Genomic DNA, 18,694 nt, shown 5'->3' on the forward strand with positions numbered 1-18,694 from the left:
AAGTGTAGCTCAAGTGATGGCGTACTAGCCTTCAGCAAAAATACAAGAGTGGGGGTGGTGCTGTAAGGTCAAGCCTCTGTACTGGCACAGACACAAAAAAGCATACACTGTCATTTTTAACATTCTAAAGAACTTTCTTTCATAAAAGAAAAATTGTGGGCCTTCAATGAAAGCTATGCCATACAAGAAGACACAATTCCTTCATATGGATATGTGGCTGGTGTTTTGACAGTTCTTCCCCCGATTGACATTGTGCATTGTTACACTAACTCACCACAAAACTGACAATTCCTGGAGTAACAGGAAAAACTCCAGAGATTTTCCAATCTGCTTAAACCAAGAATCCCTGTTTCCTTTATAGCATGGTGTGTATTAGTATGCTTTGTATTAACTCTATTTGTTTCCAAGGGAAACAAATGTAAAGAGAAAGGAGCTACCACTCTCACCAATATAAGAAATTAGTTCTAGCCACTTTTTTTTAAAAGAGCTAACCTTTTGAACAGGAAAAAAAATTGTGGTTATGCCAAGTCTTTGGGCTAGTACTCCCATCAGCCAAGTTCCGATGACTAAATGATGACACAGTACAATCATATTCTCTACATAATTCAACAAATGGTGATGGGCAAAACAAAACTGCCCAAACAAAAAGCTGGTGGCAAATATCCCAATGAGTATGGAGTGTAAGAAGCCTTGAATCAGAGACCTTGAGAACACAGGGGTGGGGAAGACACTGATTCCCCATCTGCAAGTACAAGGCACAAGCTGAGGAGCTGTTAAGTTGCTTGCACTCTCCATTAACTTGTAATGCATTAGTTTGTATCTCAAAATTAAAATGAAATGGTGGCCTTCCGTCAAATAATTCTTTGGACACTGTATTTGTACTATTTTATGTTCTGAATTTTCCCTTTTGTTTTTATAAACATTGTTGCAGTATTCTGCATTTAGGTGCACTTACTTACCTATTCTAAAACTTTGAAATTGGTCCATGCACAATTTTTAAATAAAATTAATGTGCCCATGAGAATTAATATACCACTATTTTCCTGTCTTCACCTACATTGTATTACTTAGGAATTACTTAATCAAAGCTTATTTAGGTCTTATTCTCTCATAGCTCTTTATTTCTAATGTCTCTGACTGGACCATTTTTGCTTGGCTCTTCAGGATAACATGAAATACATCCCATATGTTTACATGAATTATAGAAAAACTATTCACTTTTTTTGGATGACTTCTTGTATGATTTTCTTCACTGTAGGGTTCTGTGTGGAAAACAATTTATTCTGCCTCATTATTTTGGGGGAAGATCTGGTAGTAAGGTTTGAACTCAGGGCCTTAACTTCCTTGGCTTACATGCTTGTTCAGTTGGCACTCTACTGCTTGAGCCATACCTCCGGCCTGCTGGTGAATTAGAGGTTGAGTCCCACAATTCTGTCTTGGCTGGCCTCAAACAATGATCCTTTGCATCTCAGACTCCCGAGTAGCTAGGATAATAGGTCTGAGCTACAGGCATATGAGTATTTGTCCCCTTCTAAGAATGGATCCTTATGATGTTGGGACAAAGATCCAACAGATAATGACTACAGGAGACACTTTTTGTGACTGTCGAAAATGCATAGAAATTCTTTCATATTGCTTTTGCATATGACATGTTTTGATAGTCTGGTGAATGCTGATGAAAAATTCAGTCTTCCAGCGAACTACTATTACTACTGAATGGTGAAGAGAATATGACAAAGTGATGTGGGACTTGGGGCCATATTAATCCTTCCACAGTGCTTGTTATGAACAGCCAACCATGCTCCAAGACTACAATAACAAAAACATTTAGCATTATGAGCAATTGGGCTTTATGACCAAATAATTCTATCTTTAAAAAACACTTCTCAATACGTTTTGTTAAAAAATTCTGTGGGACTTATGAGATCCAATTGTGTAAGATCCATGTGCTTACTATGACTAATCCAACTTTTTCTTCGTTCCAATGAAGCTCCAGATGATATTTTGTTCAAAAATGTAGCCTCACAATACTTATGTAAGAATCACTAATGGATTTTTGCTTAAAACCTAAGGACCATTAGATTATTCCTGTAATCCTAGCAACTCAGGGGGCTGAGATCTGAGGATTTTTGTTTGACACCAGACTGGGCAGGAAAGTCCATGATAGTCAACCACCAAAAAGCTGGAAATGGAACTGTAGTTTAAGTGGTAGACTGGTAGCCTTGAGTAACAAAAGCTCAGGGAAAACAGTAGAACTCATAGGCATTGGCAGAAACATTTTGAAAAGAGTCCTAGGGGCCCAGCAGATAGGAGAGAGACTTGATAAATGAGATTACATCAAAATAAAAAGGTTCTGCACAACCAAGTTACTAAACTAGAAAGAAAGCCAACAGACTGAGAGAAGCAATACATCTGCCAGAGGCCTAATATCTAAAACACACAAGGAGCTCAAGAAATCAATCCTTCCCAAAGCTAATAAACCAATCACAAAATGGGCAAAGGATAAGAATGGCAAAGAAACACATGAGGAAATGCGCATCATCCCTCACCATAAAGGAAAGCAAGTCAAAAAACTCTGAGATTCTATTTCACCCAGTTAGATTGACCAACATCATTTGAACAACAAATGGTGGGGATGTAGAGAGAAAGGAACTCTATTGCTTTACTGGTGGGAATGTAAACTCATATAACCACTGTGGACTATTTCTGGAGGTTCCTCACTAATCATAGCTATACTACTCCTGGGTATTTACCCAGAACATCAAGCCAGGAAACCATAAAGAAACCTGTACATCTTTGTTCATTGCTACATTATTCACAATAGCCAAATTGTGGAAGCAGCCCAGAAGCCCTACAACAGATAAGTGGTTCTAAAAAAATGTGGTACCTATAAACAGTGGAATTTTATACTACAAAATAATATTTATGGAAATGAAATCCAGGAAATGGAAACAAGAGTGTTTTTTTTCTTTGTTGCTATTTTGCTTGTTTTCCTTTTGTCTTGTTTCTTCATTTATTTGTCTTTGGGAGGGTAAGGGGGGCACAGAAAGAGTGGTATAAAGGGTAAACAAATGCAGCAGTGATACTCACTAGACACTATTGAAAAATGAATGGTAAGGGCTGGGAGTGTAGCTCAGTGGTACAGTGCTTGTCTAGCAAGGGCAAGGTCCTGGGTTCGATTCCCAGCACCACAAGGAAACCAGAATAAAAAAGGTATTAAAAAATGAACTATACAGCTTGTAGGTAACGATGGGAGGGAAAACTAGGAGAGAAGGAGGGAAGGGGTGACATTGTCCAAAAAGAAATGTACTCTTTATCTGATTTACAGAACTGTAATCACTTTGTAATATTACCTTTATAAGAACAATAACAAATTAAATTAAAAACAAAGAAGAAAAAGAAGCTCAGGAACAGCATCCAGGCCCTGAGTTCAAGTCTCAGGAACAGCATACACACATATAAAAAAGTGTGGTTCAAATGGTAGAGTACTGACCTTGAGCAAAAAAGCCAAGTACAAAACACACACACACACACACACACACACACACACACACACACACACACACACACACACACACACACACACACACACACACACACACACACACACACACACACACACACACACACACTACCCTTAGGCATAGAGAACACTAGATGGTAGTAGGCAATAATGAAGCTTGGAATCCCCCCGTCTGGCTAGGACTCAAGTTTCCCTGAACTTAAAGTGAACTATAGTATAATCACTTATTAACCAGATAGTCAGGGCAAATGGATGCTCCTAGTCACAAAGAGCTGTGGTGATGGACGTGTGTATAAAGCACCTAGATTCTCTCTGCCAGTGACTTGTCCTACTCAGTCCTGAACACTAATGCCTTACCTTAATAAGGGTTACAATCCCTTCATTGGTTCTCTCATCTGTTTCTATGTGGAAGTAACCCCCCTCATTTCCTGATGCAAAGGTAAAATTTGCCAGCCAGTTATCAGAGCCTATTTCATCTGCATCAGTTACTTTTATACGCATAACTTCCACATTGACTTGGTTTTCTTCCACCACTCCTTCATACTGTAAAACAGAACAGCACAATTTTTATTTTAATGTAATAGCATTAGACTATGTTAGAAATGAACTACACAACTAGTGAGGGGAGGGGTCAGGTGGGGACAAGCTGGGAGAAAATTGAGGGAGGGGGTGACATTTTTCAAACAGACTTTTGTAACTGGAACCCCTCTGTACACCACCTTTACAAGGAAAGAATTTAAAAAGATAACAATAACAAAAAATTGAACAAACAGGTATAGTTATTATGAAAAAATGAGTTACCATTCCATTTTCTACCACAGGTATATTGTCATTGACATCCAAAATGCGAATCTGAACTTGAGCTTGGGCAACTGGCTTATCTGTGATTTCTCTGTTGCCATCCCTGGCTTCTACTGTCAAGGAATAGCTGCTGTGTTCCTGTGGAGCAATGAAAAATATCCATTTGGAGTTAAAAACGCACCATTCTGGGCTGGGAAGGTGGGTCAGGGGTAGAGTGCTTGCCTTGCATGCATGAAGCCCTGAGTTTGATTCCTCAGTACCACATAAGCAGAAAAAAGCTGGAAGTGTCCCTGTGGCTCAAGTGGTAAAGTGCTAGCCTTGAACTGAAGAGCTGAGGGACAGTGCCCAGGCCCAGAGTTCAGGCCCCACAACTGACCAAAAAATAAATAAAAGCATCAATCCTAAATCTGCCTTTTTAGGGCCAGCTCACTTGATCGCTAAGAAATAAACAACAGTGCTGGGCACTGATGGCTCAGGCCCATAAGCCTAGTTACTCAGGAGCATGAGATTTAAGAATTGTGATTCAAAGCCAGCCTGAGCACTAAAGTCCATTAGACTCTGAAGTCCAATTAACCACCAATAAACTGGAAGTAGAGATATTGCTCAAGTGGCAGAGTGCCAGCGTTGAGTGAAAAAGCAGAAACGGAAGCCCTGAGTTCAAGCCTTTGTACCAGCACATGCGTACATGCACTCCTCCACCCCCAAGCAATGACAGTGGGATATTTATTTGTAAGCAAGTTTTATGATCTGTTGTTACTGGTATGAAATTGCTATTTATTTGCCATCAGAGCTTTTGTAGAAGGGCAGAAATGAGTAGAGGAATAGTTATGGACAGACTCTCAAACCCATCTTTGGTGGCACTCGTGAGATAATGCTCCTTCACGCTGTCTTCATGAGCACTAATAAAAATGCAGTTTCTTTTACACCAGAAGGAGCAATGGGACTGGAGGAACTGGAGCCATCCTTTATTCTCAGCTAAAAGTGGGTCCAGAAAAACCTGCTTGAAAAAACCTTGGCCAGGAAGGGCAAAACTTGGTAGATTTTTTTTCCAGACTCCTCCAAAGGGCTTGCATCTAGGATATGACCCAGTGGTGTCACTCAAAAGTAGTCTCCTAGGTGTCTTCTTGCTCTGGCTCTTACTTAGTCTGGTTGGAGGTTACAGAGCTTGCCAGCCAATGCCAGCATGTGTGGATGCTGTGTGGGCACAACCACCCCATGGACAGAGGACAGCTGGGGCTCAGAGCTGTGTCTGTGCTCCAGTTCTGCCGTGAATCACTTACTAGCTGGTTTGAGCACACACTTAATCCCACTGACCCTCAGCTTCCTTCTGTGTAAGAAGGTGATAACCGGATTGGCCTCACAGAGTTTCTGCATGGATTAGATGAATTAATCCATGTAAAGGGCTTAGGACAGCAACCTGGCCCATGGAAAATGCCAAAGAGTGACAGCCATTGTTATCCGCTAAGCTTCGCTCCTGCCAGAGACAAGCAGTGTGTGAAAAGCCACACTACTAACTCATGGCAATATTTTCCTATTCAAATGTTACATGAAAAGATGTAGGGTCAAATGTTAGGAGTAATAACTTGATTTTAAAATTCTATAAAGAAGCTGGTGCTGGTGGCTCACGCCTGTAATCCTAGCTACTCAGGGGGCTGAGATCTGAGGATTGAAGTTCGAAGCCAGCCTGGGCAGAAAATGCCATGAGACTCCAATAAACTACTCAAAAAAGGCTGGAAGTGGCACTGTGGCTCAAGTGGTAGAGAACTTGCCTTGAGTGAAAGAAGCTCAGGGACAATGCCCAGGCCCAGAGTTCAAGCCCCATGATGGGGAAAAAAAATTCTACAAAGATATCAGTAAGAATGGTGTTGGCCACCATCCTCATTTAATTTGTTAATTTCTTGAATATGATACAATGCACCCGGATGGTGACTTTGATCCAATGACTGTAGTGTATTCCTAGATCACCAATGTTTTGCCCTATTATGCTATTAAAAACTTTCATCTATCTTCCTTTTATATTAAGAAAATTGAGTTAGAAATAAGTGTTTGAGAAAAAGTTTTTCTAGGAAAGCTACTCAAAATTGCTGTAATTTGAGATTTAAAAGAGTATTACACTATAAGATTCCTACTTCAGTCCCTTCTTCATGCCATGAGCCCCCTCTGGTATAGTTATTAGTGGTAGAAGAGTGGAAGACACATGTCATTAAAGAACCACAAACCTAGGAACACAGCTTTGAAACTGAATAAGCATAATCCCAAGTGAAGTGACACCAAATGGTGCTATCTTCATGAATTTTCATTCTAAAAACTACATTAAATTTAAAAAGTGCTATTAGTTTTTAAACAAGTGAATTTTAATCAACACATGATCCCCTATATACTTTCATTTGAAGCTTTAAGCCACGAAAAAACTATTAAGGTGATGCTTTATAAATCTCTCTTCCAGGCTAAGTCTCCTAAATCAGGTGAGTATTTTACACTTCATCTGCACTCAGCATACCTCGATGTGGACTAGCTACATATGTGACTCGTAGCCTCATATAACTACTATCATGATGGATAGCACATCTCTAAAAGACCATGGTGCTTAATATGATCCTCTGATTGAGGGATACTGAACAAAATAAAACTAGAAATAAAAAATAAAGAATGGGGAAATTATCTAGGACCTAGTTGCTCATGCCTGTAATCCTAGCTGTTCAGGAGGCTAAGACTTGGAGGATTGCACTTCAAAACCAGCCTGGGCAGAAAAGTCTGAGAGATTCCATCTCTAAAATAACCAAAAAAGCCAGGCTGGAAGTATAGCTTATTTAGTAGAGAGCCAGCTGAAAGAGCAAGCTAAACAAGCATTAGATCCTGTACTCAAACCCTAATCGCAGCAAGCAAACAAACACACATACACTCAAACACACACACAGAGTGTAGAGACTAGAAGCATCTAGGAAGTTTCCAAGAGGACAGACAGAAAACACTAATTTACCTCTCTGTCCAAAGTAATACTGGTTGTATAAATTTCTCCGGTATCTTTATTTAGGTGGAACACTGGGGGATAGGCGGGCTCCTGAGTTACGATTCTGTAGGAAATTTTGGAATTCATTGTGTTGGGCTCGTCTGCGTCGGTTGCAGTGATTTTCATCACCAGTGTATCTGGCGTTAGAAGGAAAGGGGGGGAGTAAGCCCATTAATATCTGTCCTTATTTCAGTTATGATTTCAGCTTAAAAGGACGTTAGGTCCTCATCAAAATCACAGTTCATCATGATGACAAATTTTAACTGGATGAGGGGAAGAAAATAGGATGAAGGCATGCCTGAGGATGAGGGAAGTCTTAAGGATTGCTAGAGAAGCACCATAAATCTGTTCTAGAAGAAAGATGCATGAGCAGTACATAATCCTAATGCTTATCCAAATAAAAACGATTTATGAGTATAGTAATTCTTTTCATTAGAGCCAAAGAGAAATCTCTCCAGCTCATATATAACAGTGTGTTGTTATATAGAAATGTGGTCAATACACATTAGTTACAATAAAAGTGAGAGCTGCTGGGCCCTGGTGGCGCATGCCTATAATCCTAGCCACTCAGGAGATGGAGATTTGAAGTCAGCAGTGGCAGGAAAACCTTCCAGACTCCATCTCCAAAATAACCAGCCAAAAGCCAAGCTGGAGGCATGGCTCAGGTGGTAGAGTGTCAGCCCAACATCCAAGGCCAGCAAGCATAAGGCCATAAGGTCAAACACTGGTTTCTTCAAATACATATCTACTTTTTTTGTCCCAGAACTAGGCAGACAACTTGCTTTTGTTCCTATGGTTTTGCTGGAACACAACCACCCCTATTTATTTTTATTGTATCTATGGCTAGTTTTCTTCCACAGGACAGATTCTGGCTGTTGCTATGGAGACTTTACTTCTGCAGGAATTTACCAACTCTTCCTAAGGTTAAAAAAAAATACAATGTTTAACGTCCTCTGAAGTTGTTATTAAAATATCAATTTTGAACCTAGAGAAATAGGTTTATGATTTGTCTTGTGGGTAATATTCAATTTGTTGTATGATATAGAATTTTATGTTTATTTACCTACTGGAGAAAAATTACCTGGGATGCTCATTCATGAAAAACAATTCAAGTATTGCTTACGTGCTACACTCAGTTCTTCAACAGAGCCAACAAAGACATCCTGTGTGAACACTGGCTCATTGTCATTGATGTCAAGAACTTTAATGCGTAGGTCTAATGGTTTCTCAAGGTTGTTTCCTTTCACATCCAAAGCATAACCTGTTAGCTAAAGTTGACATAAGAAAGTGAGTAAGATCAGTTGAATCACTATGCAACTGCTTTAGTATATAAAGTAAGGACAGACACCAGGGGACAGGGAGATGAGAGATGGTCATGGGGAGATGAATATTATCGAAGTATACTAGATTCATTATTCTGCATAATGAATATAAACACATATTCCTATGGAAACTCTACCCTTTCTTAAAACCAATCTGAACTGTCATCAAAGCAAAGTGATAGACAGAGTTCAAAGTGTTCTTACCAGAAAAAATGGTGTTTCTTCTCGATCTAGAATTCTGGTGACGTTCAAGTCTCCAGTGTCTTTATTAAAGACAAATATACCAAAAGGTGGCTCTGTAATTCCTTTGCCAGTGTATCTGTAGGTAATTTCCAGTCCTCTTTCTTCGGCCAAATCAGAATGTATCTACAATTAAAGTAACAGGAATGCCTCGTGTTAAATTCTTCCATAATTCACATGTCAATACTTTTATGGACAGCTTCCCTCTGAGACTGTCCTGTGGCTGACAGGAAGGAGATGACAAAGACCTGTGCTCCTATCATGGAACCTGAGTTCTAATCCTGTCTCAGCAATACTACTTACTTATGTGACACCCAGTTAGTGACCCAATTTCCCTGTGCTTCAGTGTTCTGATCTGTAAAGTGGAGAATGTTCTTAACTTTTAGGGTTATTATAAAAGTAAGATACAGTTGGGGTACATGTCTTGGGAGACCCAAAGCATATTTAATTAACTTATTTAATTATAGTATTGTGGATCAAACCCTAATCCTCATCCATGTTAAGCAAGCACTCATCACCGAGTTAACTCTCCAGCAACAAGGGAGTGGATTTTAGACTTAGCACATATAGTAAAAACTTCAAAGGCAAAATTAGCTTCTTAAAATCTATCCTATTATCTGGAAAGTAGTTGTAACAAAGTGAAGTACCTTGTCGGGGAAACGCTTCAACAAATCACCAATACTTCTAAGCTGCAGGATCTTCAAATTCAGTGTTATAGGGAAACCTACTGAATGATGTGAATGAACGACTCAAAACTTAAAGGCCAAGAGAGAAGGAAAGAAAGAACAAGAGAGAAGGAAAGAAGGAAGAAAGAGCTAAAATAGGTTTACTATTTTGTGAACCTATACTAAGAAAGAGTGGATTTTAGAAGTTCCTTTTTTTAAAAAAAATGTTGTTTTAAAAAAAGAAACTTAAAAAAAATTATCCGTTCCCTCAGGAGAAAAAGGAGGGGGTAACAATGCTCGACAAGAAATGTACTTTTTACAATACAATAAAACTTAAAAAAAATACCCTAAACAAATGTAAGAATAGATCATCATAATTCTGGTACCAGACTGTAGCATGTAATAGTCAATATCAATTGTTAACTTAATTGGACTGAGAAAAGCCTTGACCGTTAGTAAAGCACACCTCTGGGTGTGTCTGTGAGAATATTTCCAGAGACAATTAAATCATGAGAGTTTTGACTTTCATGAATGATTTAATCCATTGGTAGATCCAAAATCTGAATAAATTATTAGGAGGTGACTGGACTGGGGACAGGGGAGCCTGGTTGGAGGAAGTGGGCCACCGGGATCCTGTCATTGGTCTGTATCTTTCCCTGTCCTCTTCCTGTAAGCAGCACTGTTCTGCTTTCAGTCCAATGTAATGTAAGCTGTTTTACCATACTCTTCCCACCATAAGCAAAATACATCTTTCCATATTTTCATAAGTGAATAGAAAAAGGTCAAAGTTGGATATAAACCAATATGCGGTCACACAGATACAACCCAGTCACACCAATGTTTACTGAGCAGCTACCATACACTGGCATTGTGCAGGGCACAGGCTCCAAGGACTAAGTCCTGCCCTCCCAGATCTTCTACAGTACCGAAGAAGACAATCAGCTCAACACAATGCATGATACAATGTCGAGTAGTCCAATGTGCTACCAAACAAACTTATGCAGAGTAAGGGTGCAGGGAGAAATGGAGCAAGACACAGAACAGGAGGTGGCACTTGAGCAGATGTCTGATGTGATGCACTGCACATACCTGTGAGTGGATTCCTGGCAGAGAGAGGGAAAAGCCAACATAAGGACACAATGTGGTGTGTGTGTGTGTGTGTGTGTGTGTGTGTGTGTGTGTGTGTGTGTGTGTGTGAGTGTGTGTGTGTGAGTGTGTGTAAGGAGCTGCTGTGCTTAGTTCAGGGGATGTAGCAGAGTAGGGGTAAGAAGAGACATTTGCTAAGGACAGAAAGGAGGCCAAGGTCACCAAATCTCTTGAGTTCTCATAGGCCAGTGGAGGGGAGTCAATTGCATTACAGCAAGGAGCCACTCAGAAAGTCTCCACTAAGGAGATGAATAAGCTTCAAATTGTCCTTTCAAAGGCTTACTGGCTAATTTCTGGAGAATGACTGAGTGGGGGAGGGGCTGGCAGGTGTGTCCAGGAGCGCACGACAAGGTAGAGGGTGAAAGGTGGGAGGTAACAAGGACCTGGACCAGGGGTTGGCAGAGGCTGAAGACAAGCAGGTCAGCTGGACTATGCATATGTATTTGGTTCAACTGATAGTACTTGCTACCCTTTGGGATTGAAAAACAGGAGAGAATTATAGTGTCATTTCTAGAAATTGGCATAACTCAGGCAGAGTAGCTTTAGGGGAGGTAAATCAAGGATTCTGTCTTGTGCTTGCTAAGATAAATAGCACTAACTACATAATTTATATTAAGAAACTGGACCTTTTGGAGTGACGAGGAGTTAATAAGTTATTTATCTAGGACAATGGGCACATACCAGGGCTGTCCCTTGAAAATATTAAATACTGGTTGTTGTCATTTTGACAATAACTTATACAAAAATACACCCTTTTGAGACACTCTGTTAAACTAAGATTAAACCAATGTTAGTTCCCTTAACTCCTAATAGGAACAAAGCAAAGTTATACGTGTGTGTGTGTGTGTGTGTGTGTGTGTGTGTGTGTGTGGTGTGTGTGTGTGTGTGTGTGTGTGTGTGTGTGTGTGTGTGTGTGTAATAAAACCTGTCAATGATGCTGGCTTGTAAAGATTGAGAAAGAAGATCTTTAAGTTGGCACATCTGCTAAAAGGCAAGTTTGGCTTATGTTTAATGCATCCAGAATATTGAAGAATTCTGCAATTACATTAATTAATAAAATGGACATGCAAGCTGTCTCATGTTCAACCATGCACCTTAGATGTGCCTGTTCTGCTTTAGATGGTACCTTGGCAATTGGATTCTTTCTGGAGAGATCCTCTCCCTCCCGAAGAGCGACGGGGGCAGTGATCCAGGCTCGCTTTTGCCGCACTAGCGTGTGTTTAGGAGACAACTTATTCCCACTTCTTGTGTTTAAGATCTGTAACAACATAATATTGCCAACTACCATATAATTTATGGAACTTTAAAAACAGTGCAAATTTTTTTGTTCGGTTTTTGGTTGGTTGTGGGGCTTGAACTCAAGAGCCTGAATGCTGTCCCTGAATTTTTCTGCTCAAGGCTAGTGCTTCCAGTTTTCTGGTGGTTAACGGAAGACAGGAGTCTCACAGACTTTCCTGCCCAGGCTGGCTTGGAACCACAATCCTCAGGTCTCAGCCTCTTGAGTAGATAGGATTACAGGAGTGAGCCATCAGTGCCTGGCGTTAGTGCACTTTTTAAGGCATATTTTTAAAAAATTTTTTGACCAGAGAACTTGAACTCTGGACCTTATACTCTTGCTTGACTTTCTTGCTCATAGCTGGTACTCTACCACTTGAATCTATCTCTAGTCCTGCTTTTTGCTGGCTATTTATAAGATGGACTCTTGCAAACTTTTCTCCCTAGGATGACTTTGAATTTCAATCCTCAGGGCTCAGACTCCTGAGCAGTTAGGATTTCAGCCACTGATAGCCATCTATGCTTAATATTTCCAAAAAGCTTTATATTCAAAGAGGAATTCTAGTAAACTCTACAGAAATTCAAAATATCATCCTCAAATTTGTAAAGAATTAAGAGTTTTGTTTTCCACAGTAACGATAGATTTCCCAGAGTGAAGAGTTTGAAAGTTAATTTAGTAACTTAGCAACCTTACAAACTGGCAAGAGAGGAGTAATAATCCATGTAATTTTTCTTACTTTGCTATGATGTTTTAAAAATAAGTTGCTACATGTTTTAAGTCTAAACCTCAGCAAACTTAAGATAAACATGACCTACAATGGCACAACTGCCAGTTCACACATTTTTGTTTTGAGGATTGGATAAAGGATTAAATTTCCATTTCTTGTTTTCAGAACCTTAGGAGAAAAATATTCTGTGTATGTTTAGTTAGGTTTCATGGATGAATACATACATATTTTATCAAAGAGACAAAAACCCAGCTGATCTGGTATCTTAAGATCAGAAGTGATTATTATACCAGGTTCATTTTTACCATTTTGTTTCATTTTGTTGTAGATATATTCTTATTGCAAAATATTTACCCTGGTTATCCCTAAGTCACTGACTTTGCTTTTATATGAATTTTTTCTTAACTTAAAAATATACATCAGGAGAGAATGCAGCCATAAACTTCAATCACATCTTACACAATTAAGAAATTGAGTGACGGGATAGGGTGTGTGTGTGTGTGTAGGAATGGGGGAGAATGTTAAAAGGGAGACACTGATCAAGATTCATTGTGTTCGAAATGAGTCTGTTCAGTGGCAACTCCTTTATATACCTACTTAAAGACAATTGTAAAAGAAATACTCCTTCCCCCAAAATGTAAATCCTAGCCAGGAGGCTGAGCTCTGGAAGACAGAAGTTCAAAGGCGGACCAGAAGAAAAATATGAGAAACTCTGTCTCCAAAGTAACCAGCAAAAAGAAGAGTGGGACAGATGTTTCAAGTGGTAGAGCATCAGCCATGGAGAAGCAGTTCAAGCAAGCTTGAGGATCTGAGTTCAAACCCCACTACCAGTAATAAAAGAAAACCACCAAGGACATACATAAAAAAATCACAAATAACATAAAAACTTACAATGGAAGAATTAAAAAGGTAAAACTTCCATTTTGTATAAATTCTCTAGAGAATATCCATTGCTCCAATTGTCTAAGTATATTTTACAACCTTCGTTACTGTGTAGTTGTACCCACAGATAAAGATCATTTCCTAGGAAACAGGACATTAAACATTCTTGGACTATGTATCTCTGTACTTGTTCAAAGAGAAATGGCTAAGCCAAACTGTCCACCCTGAAATAAATAAGCCTTTGAGTCTCAAGGATGAAATGATTCCCCTTGGAGGACTCCTTACCTCCAGGTGAAGTCCATGTCCAAAGTCCAAGCAGATCTGTAAGATAAAATTACAGACATAACAACAGAAGTTCCACCAATACTACTATCCATTGGCAAAAGAAATAAAAATATCATTTCTCCCTTTGTCCTTTTACAGATCCTGGCTAGAGGAAGATGCTACATTCTCCTTGGTCTGCACTGCTTCCTCTTAAAACAACTGGCACCATGAAAACCCAAACCAAAAACATGCCCCGAGAAACCTCAGCCATTTCCTGACTGTTTCCCCTTCATCCTATAGTTTTTTGACACAGGTTTTTCTGGGGCACACTTACCTTTCCTCAAAGACCATGAGTATGAGCTGATTCTCCCATCTCAGTCCTTAAAAGAGGACTCCTCCCTGTCTCTGTCTCTGTCTGTCTGTCTGTCTGTCTGTCTCTCTCTCTCTCTCTCTCACACACACACACACACACACACACACCTGCCCATGTTCTACCTTCTCAGTTGCTCAGTATGATCAGTTCCATTAACTCTTTTTCTTCACAGGCACCATTAAACAGCAGTGTACTACATTCAGTTGTTTATTCTCAATCGGACCATCAATTCCCATCCTGCTTTCTGAATAGTGCTGCAACTGCTTTCCAGACCAGTAATCCCCTGCTGGCTTTCCTCATCTCCTAGTACTTTCCAATGTGATTGCCACACGTGGTACCTTAGGTTAATGCTACTTGAAGACAGTGACACAGCTGCTCAGTAGCCATATGTAGCTAGTGGTTGCTGTATGGCCAGTGCAGTTGGAGACCAGCAGACTGATTTGACAGCGGTTTTTAAGAGGTAGCCAATGACAATTAGGGACCCTTCATTTTCATGGCTCTCATTCCTGCCTCATTGTCCCAGTGACACTGCCACCTGATTATTCTCATTGACTCCCTTCCTGCCCTGGCACCACGAAGGCCAACTTCACAGGCATAGAGCAGCTGTCTAGTAGCTGCCTCCCACCTCCCTCTACACAGTGCTTTTACTGGCCTCGCAGGTTAACCTCCTGAGACTCTTTTCAGTCATTTGCCCTTCCTTCCACGATCAGGTTGAGGCCCTGATTCCTTGCCATGGTTAACCCCCATCTGTATGATTTGCTTTCAGCTCCCCAACTTGTTTTTCCACATGTACCATTTTATAAGAACCTCGGTCCTTCCTTCCTTGGCTAATCAAATATGTTCATGTCTTTGCCATCAGCCAACTAAAACATACTTAGGCTGTGTTTTTGGTAAAGGCACCAGAGCTGAAAGTCTGTTTTGGTCACATTCTATCAGGGGTACATAATATCCACATGACATCAATGATTAAGGATGTATCTGCAGTCTTTCTCCCCTGTGAAGCTACCTCCTTCCTTTTACTCCTGTTTAATCTTTGGAAGTAAATCAGTCTCTTGCCATCTTCAGGGCAGAGGAAAGAATTAAGCGCCATCTGCTGGAAGGTAGATGTCTGCACATACTTACAAGATTTCCCTCCTATCCTTTCCTCTCCTCCCTCCTTTCTTTCCTTCCTTCTTCCCTCCTTCCCTCTCACCTGCCTCCTTGTTTCCTTCCTTCCTTCTATTTATTTTTCATTTAAATTAACATGGCCTCTTATATATGATCTTATTCTACAGTATATCCTAATACTATTGGATCATATTCTTCAAATTGCTTCTTCTTTGGTCATTTGGTGATCCTAATTTTTTGCCATGTTCCCATCTCTTTATTTGCTAGCATTTCCTTATCCCCAGCATTTCAAGATGTTCTAGGCTCATCTTCACTGCCCTCTTCCAGCCTTGGAATCAGCCATTTCTCAAGGAAGTTCTGTTTTCTCTAGTCAGAGAATGACATTGAAAAGCCAAGACCTGGAACCAGATTTAGCACATTTGTGATAAAAACTTTCCAGTGTCAGGCAGGATATATTCAGGGAAAGTCAGGTAAGAGGTTTCTTATATTTAACCCTAAAGATTCTGCTTTAATTTTCTTTGTGAAGCAATATCATCTAGTGGAAAGTGTATAGCTTTCAAAATAATCACATGTTGGTCCAAACACTGACAAGTTCCCTTTATCATCTATAACCTGATAATTAAGAATACAAAAGGTGGTAGATACTTCTAACTAACTACCGTCTAACTAATTGTCATCGCTTCTCAGCTTCAGGATTCACAGAATCCATTTTATTCAGATATCAAGGAGTCCCTGATGGTATGTGATACAACATGGTGACAGTACCTTTGATGGTGGCTGAATTAGGCAGATACATGTGAATGTTTTGGCTAGTGAGGTATCAGGAAGTCTGCTCACTGATTAGCCTCTATTTTAACCCACTCTGGGGATGGATGGGCAATGATGGAATGGTTATTGCTATCTTAGGGCAAAGAGATGAAAATGAACAAAATGTAGAGCAGCCAAACTGAACTATGACCTCTCAATTTTCATTTGTATTTTAAACAGGCTCTTGCTATATAGCCCAAGTTCGCCTCAAACATGAGAGTCTTCCCAAGTGCATGCATCACCATGCTTGGAGACAATCAGCATTGTCAAACCAGCTCATAGAAGGGAGATGTATGCTACTAAAACCTAGTGGGTTAAGACCAGAGATGTTGTCAGTCTCCAAGCATGGTGTAATGCACAGGACAGCCCCACAAAGCTAATGTTTGCTGGCTCCACATGGAGAAGTACTGAGGATGAGAAAGCTTGACAATGTTTCTCTGACTAAATTTACTTTAATAACTAGAGTGTGATAGATTGACAAATTTCAGAAGACCATGGAGATTGTGGACATTACCAAAATGGTAGCCTAATGCAGAAATAGCTCATGATTGCTCTTTTGTCCTTTCTTCCCTCCCTCCTTCTTATCTCTCCTTTTCTGTGTATGTGTGTGTGTGTGTGTGTGTGTGTGTGTGTATGTGTGTGTGTGTGTGTCTGTGTGTGTGTGTGTCTGTGTGTGTGTGTGTCTCTGTGTGTGTGTGTGTGCCGGTATTGGTACTGGAGCTTTTTCATGCAGGGCTGGCATGCTACCATTTGAGTTACACTCCCATTACTTGCTTTTGCTGGTTAATTAGAGATACTAGTCTCATACTTTTTGGCCCTGGCTGGTTTTGAATGGTGATCTTCAGATCTCAGTCTGCTGAGTAGCTAGGGTTATAGGTATATCCGGCTTTCTTTTCTTTTTTAAAAAGACTGTAATTGTAGAGAGGGATTACAGTTACATAATTATGGTAATGAGTGTTACCCTCTTCCTTGTTTTCTTCTGCTTTCCCCACCCTCCCGAGTCCCTTCCCCTCAAGTTGTACAGTTCATTTCCAACATAGTATCTAGTGAGTATCGCTGCTACATTGGTTCCCCTTTTGCCCCACTGTTTCTGTGATTCCTTTTCCCTTCTCCAAATCAGATAAATGTATAGACAAGACAAAGGGGAAGCAAATAAAAAAATACAGTGACATGGACAATAAACCAAGGAAAAAATGAAAGAAAAAAGAAATAATTGTAAACAGTACACCAAAAAAACACCCACTAAAACACCTCTTGTTTCTATATCTTGGAGTTCATTTCAATTATTATCATTTTATATGGTCATATGTACATGTCATGTGTGCCTAGGACTATCCTAGGCAAATACTATTACAAATGAGGGAAACAAATGGAGCATCAGAAAAAGCATGACATCACCTCATTCATAGGGAAATGGAAAGACTTGGAAAAAAATGATATTAAATGAAGTAAGTCAGACCCAAAGAAACATAGGCTCGCCCTTCCTTCCTTCCTTCCTTCCTTCTTTCCTTCCTTCCTTCATTTTCTTTCTTTCTCTTTCTTTTTACCGTGCTGACCCAGAACATGTACATTCGAGGTAAGTGCTCTACCACTGAGCCACATCCCCAGTCCACCTCAGGTGAACGTGGATGACCTTGGGATGTAGTAAAAGTGTTAGAAGGTGTCTGGTCAAAATGTCTGGTATGATTTTTCCTATGCACAAAAAATCTATAATTCTTCTGCTTCTCACAAGGGAAACAAAAAAGGTCATATACCTCCTGCTTGAAGAGGAAAAGTAAACTTCTAGTTCCTGCATCCAAAGTAGTTTCAAATGAATCAGAAAAATCCTTTAAAAGTTTTCCCAACTTCTCTCCTTTTATGATTTTTTTAAAAAGAGAACTTAATTTCTATGGCAAGATCTTGTGCATCGTGGAGAAACCAGCCTTCTTGATTAATAAAAACAAAACAAAACAGGTCTTCTTTGGCAGAGGTATGAGGGAAGGGGTCAGATATCACTGCAAAACCCAATCAATCAATGTAGCCTTTGCTCTCTTGGATCACTTGCACTTTTGGCAAGGATTTGCTGTTTTGAAGTTACTTTAAATAGTTTTAGAAGCAGAATCTGGAGGAATGCTGGAGGACAGCTTCTCCTGACTGACCTTGAAATGTTTCTCAGTGGTCCTAAGATGCCCTGGGGAGGGGACCCTACAGCGTTAGGATCTCACAGTAAGATATTGTACCTCCCTGCAGATGAGAGGTGGAGGGACACAGAGAAGTTTAAAATCCTGCTTCAACTATGAGGCCCTGTACTGGCCTGTTCCTTTTATGTAACCAGAAATAACTTCATAAAGGACAACAGGTATGGTTAAGGGAAGATTGTTGGCTCTTAATTAGAGAAGACTTAGTACATGCTGCTTGCTCTTGTGTGTGTGTGTGTGTGTGTGTGTGTGTGTGTGTGTGTGTGTGTGTGTGTGTGTGTGTGTGTGTGTGTGTCTGTGTGTGTGTGTGTACTGGGGCTTGAACTTGGGGCCTCAAGTTTTCACCTTCATTTTTTTTTTGTTTAAGGCTGGCA

At 40.0% G+C, this 18,694-nt stretch overlaps 1 protein-coding gene across 1 annotated transcript in view; it reads right to left on the bottom strand.

The window, feature by feature from the left end:
- Dsg2 (desmoglein 2) overlaps positions 1 to 18,694 on the bottom strand; it is a 42,074-nt gene that overhangs the window by 13,955 nt on the left and 9,425 nt on the right. The window contains exons 2-8 of the mRNA XM_070029392.1: positions 13,878 to 13,913; positions 11,834 to 11,965; positions 8,861 to 9,022; positions 8,458 to 8,602; positions 7,305 to 7,471; positions 4,325 to 4,462; positions 3,881 to 4,066 (exon numbers count right to left, since the gene is read on the bottom strand). Coding sequence (XP_069885493.1) covers positions 3,881 to 4,066; positions 4,325 to 4,462; positions 7,305 to 7,471; positions 8,458 to 8,602; positions 8,861 to 9,022; positions 11,834 to 11,965; positions 13,878 to 13,913 — 966 coding nt within the window. The remainder of the gene's footprint in view (positions 1 to 3,880; positions 4,067 to 4,324; positions 4,463 to 7,304; positions 7,472 to 8,457; positions 8,603 to 8,860; positions 9,023 to 11,833; positions 11,966 to 13,877; positions 13,914 to 18,694) is intronic.

This window comes from Dipodomys merriami, unplaced genomic scaffold, assembly GCF_024711535.1.
Source record: "Dipodomys merriami isolate MVZ:Mamm:240054 unplaced genomic scaffold, mDipMer1.0.p SCAF_2, whole genome shotgun sequence".
NCBI lineage: Eukaryota > Metazoa > Chordata > Mammalia > Rodentia > Heteromyidae > Dipodomys > Dipodomys merriami.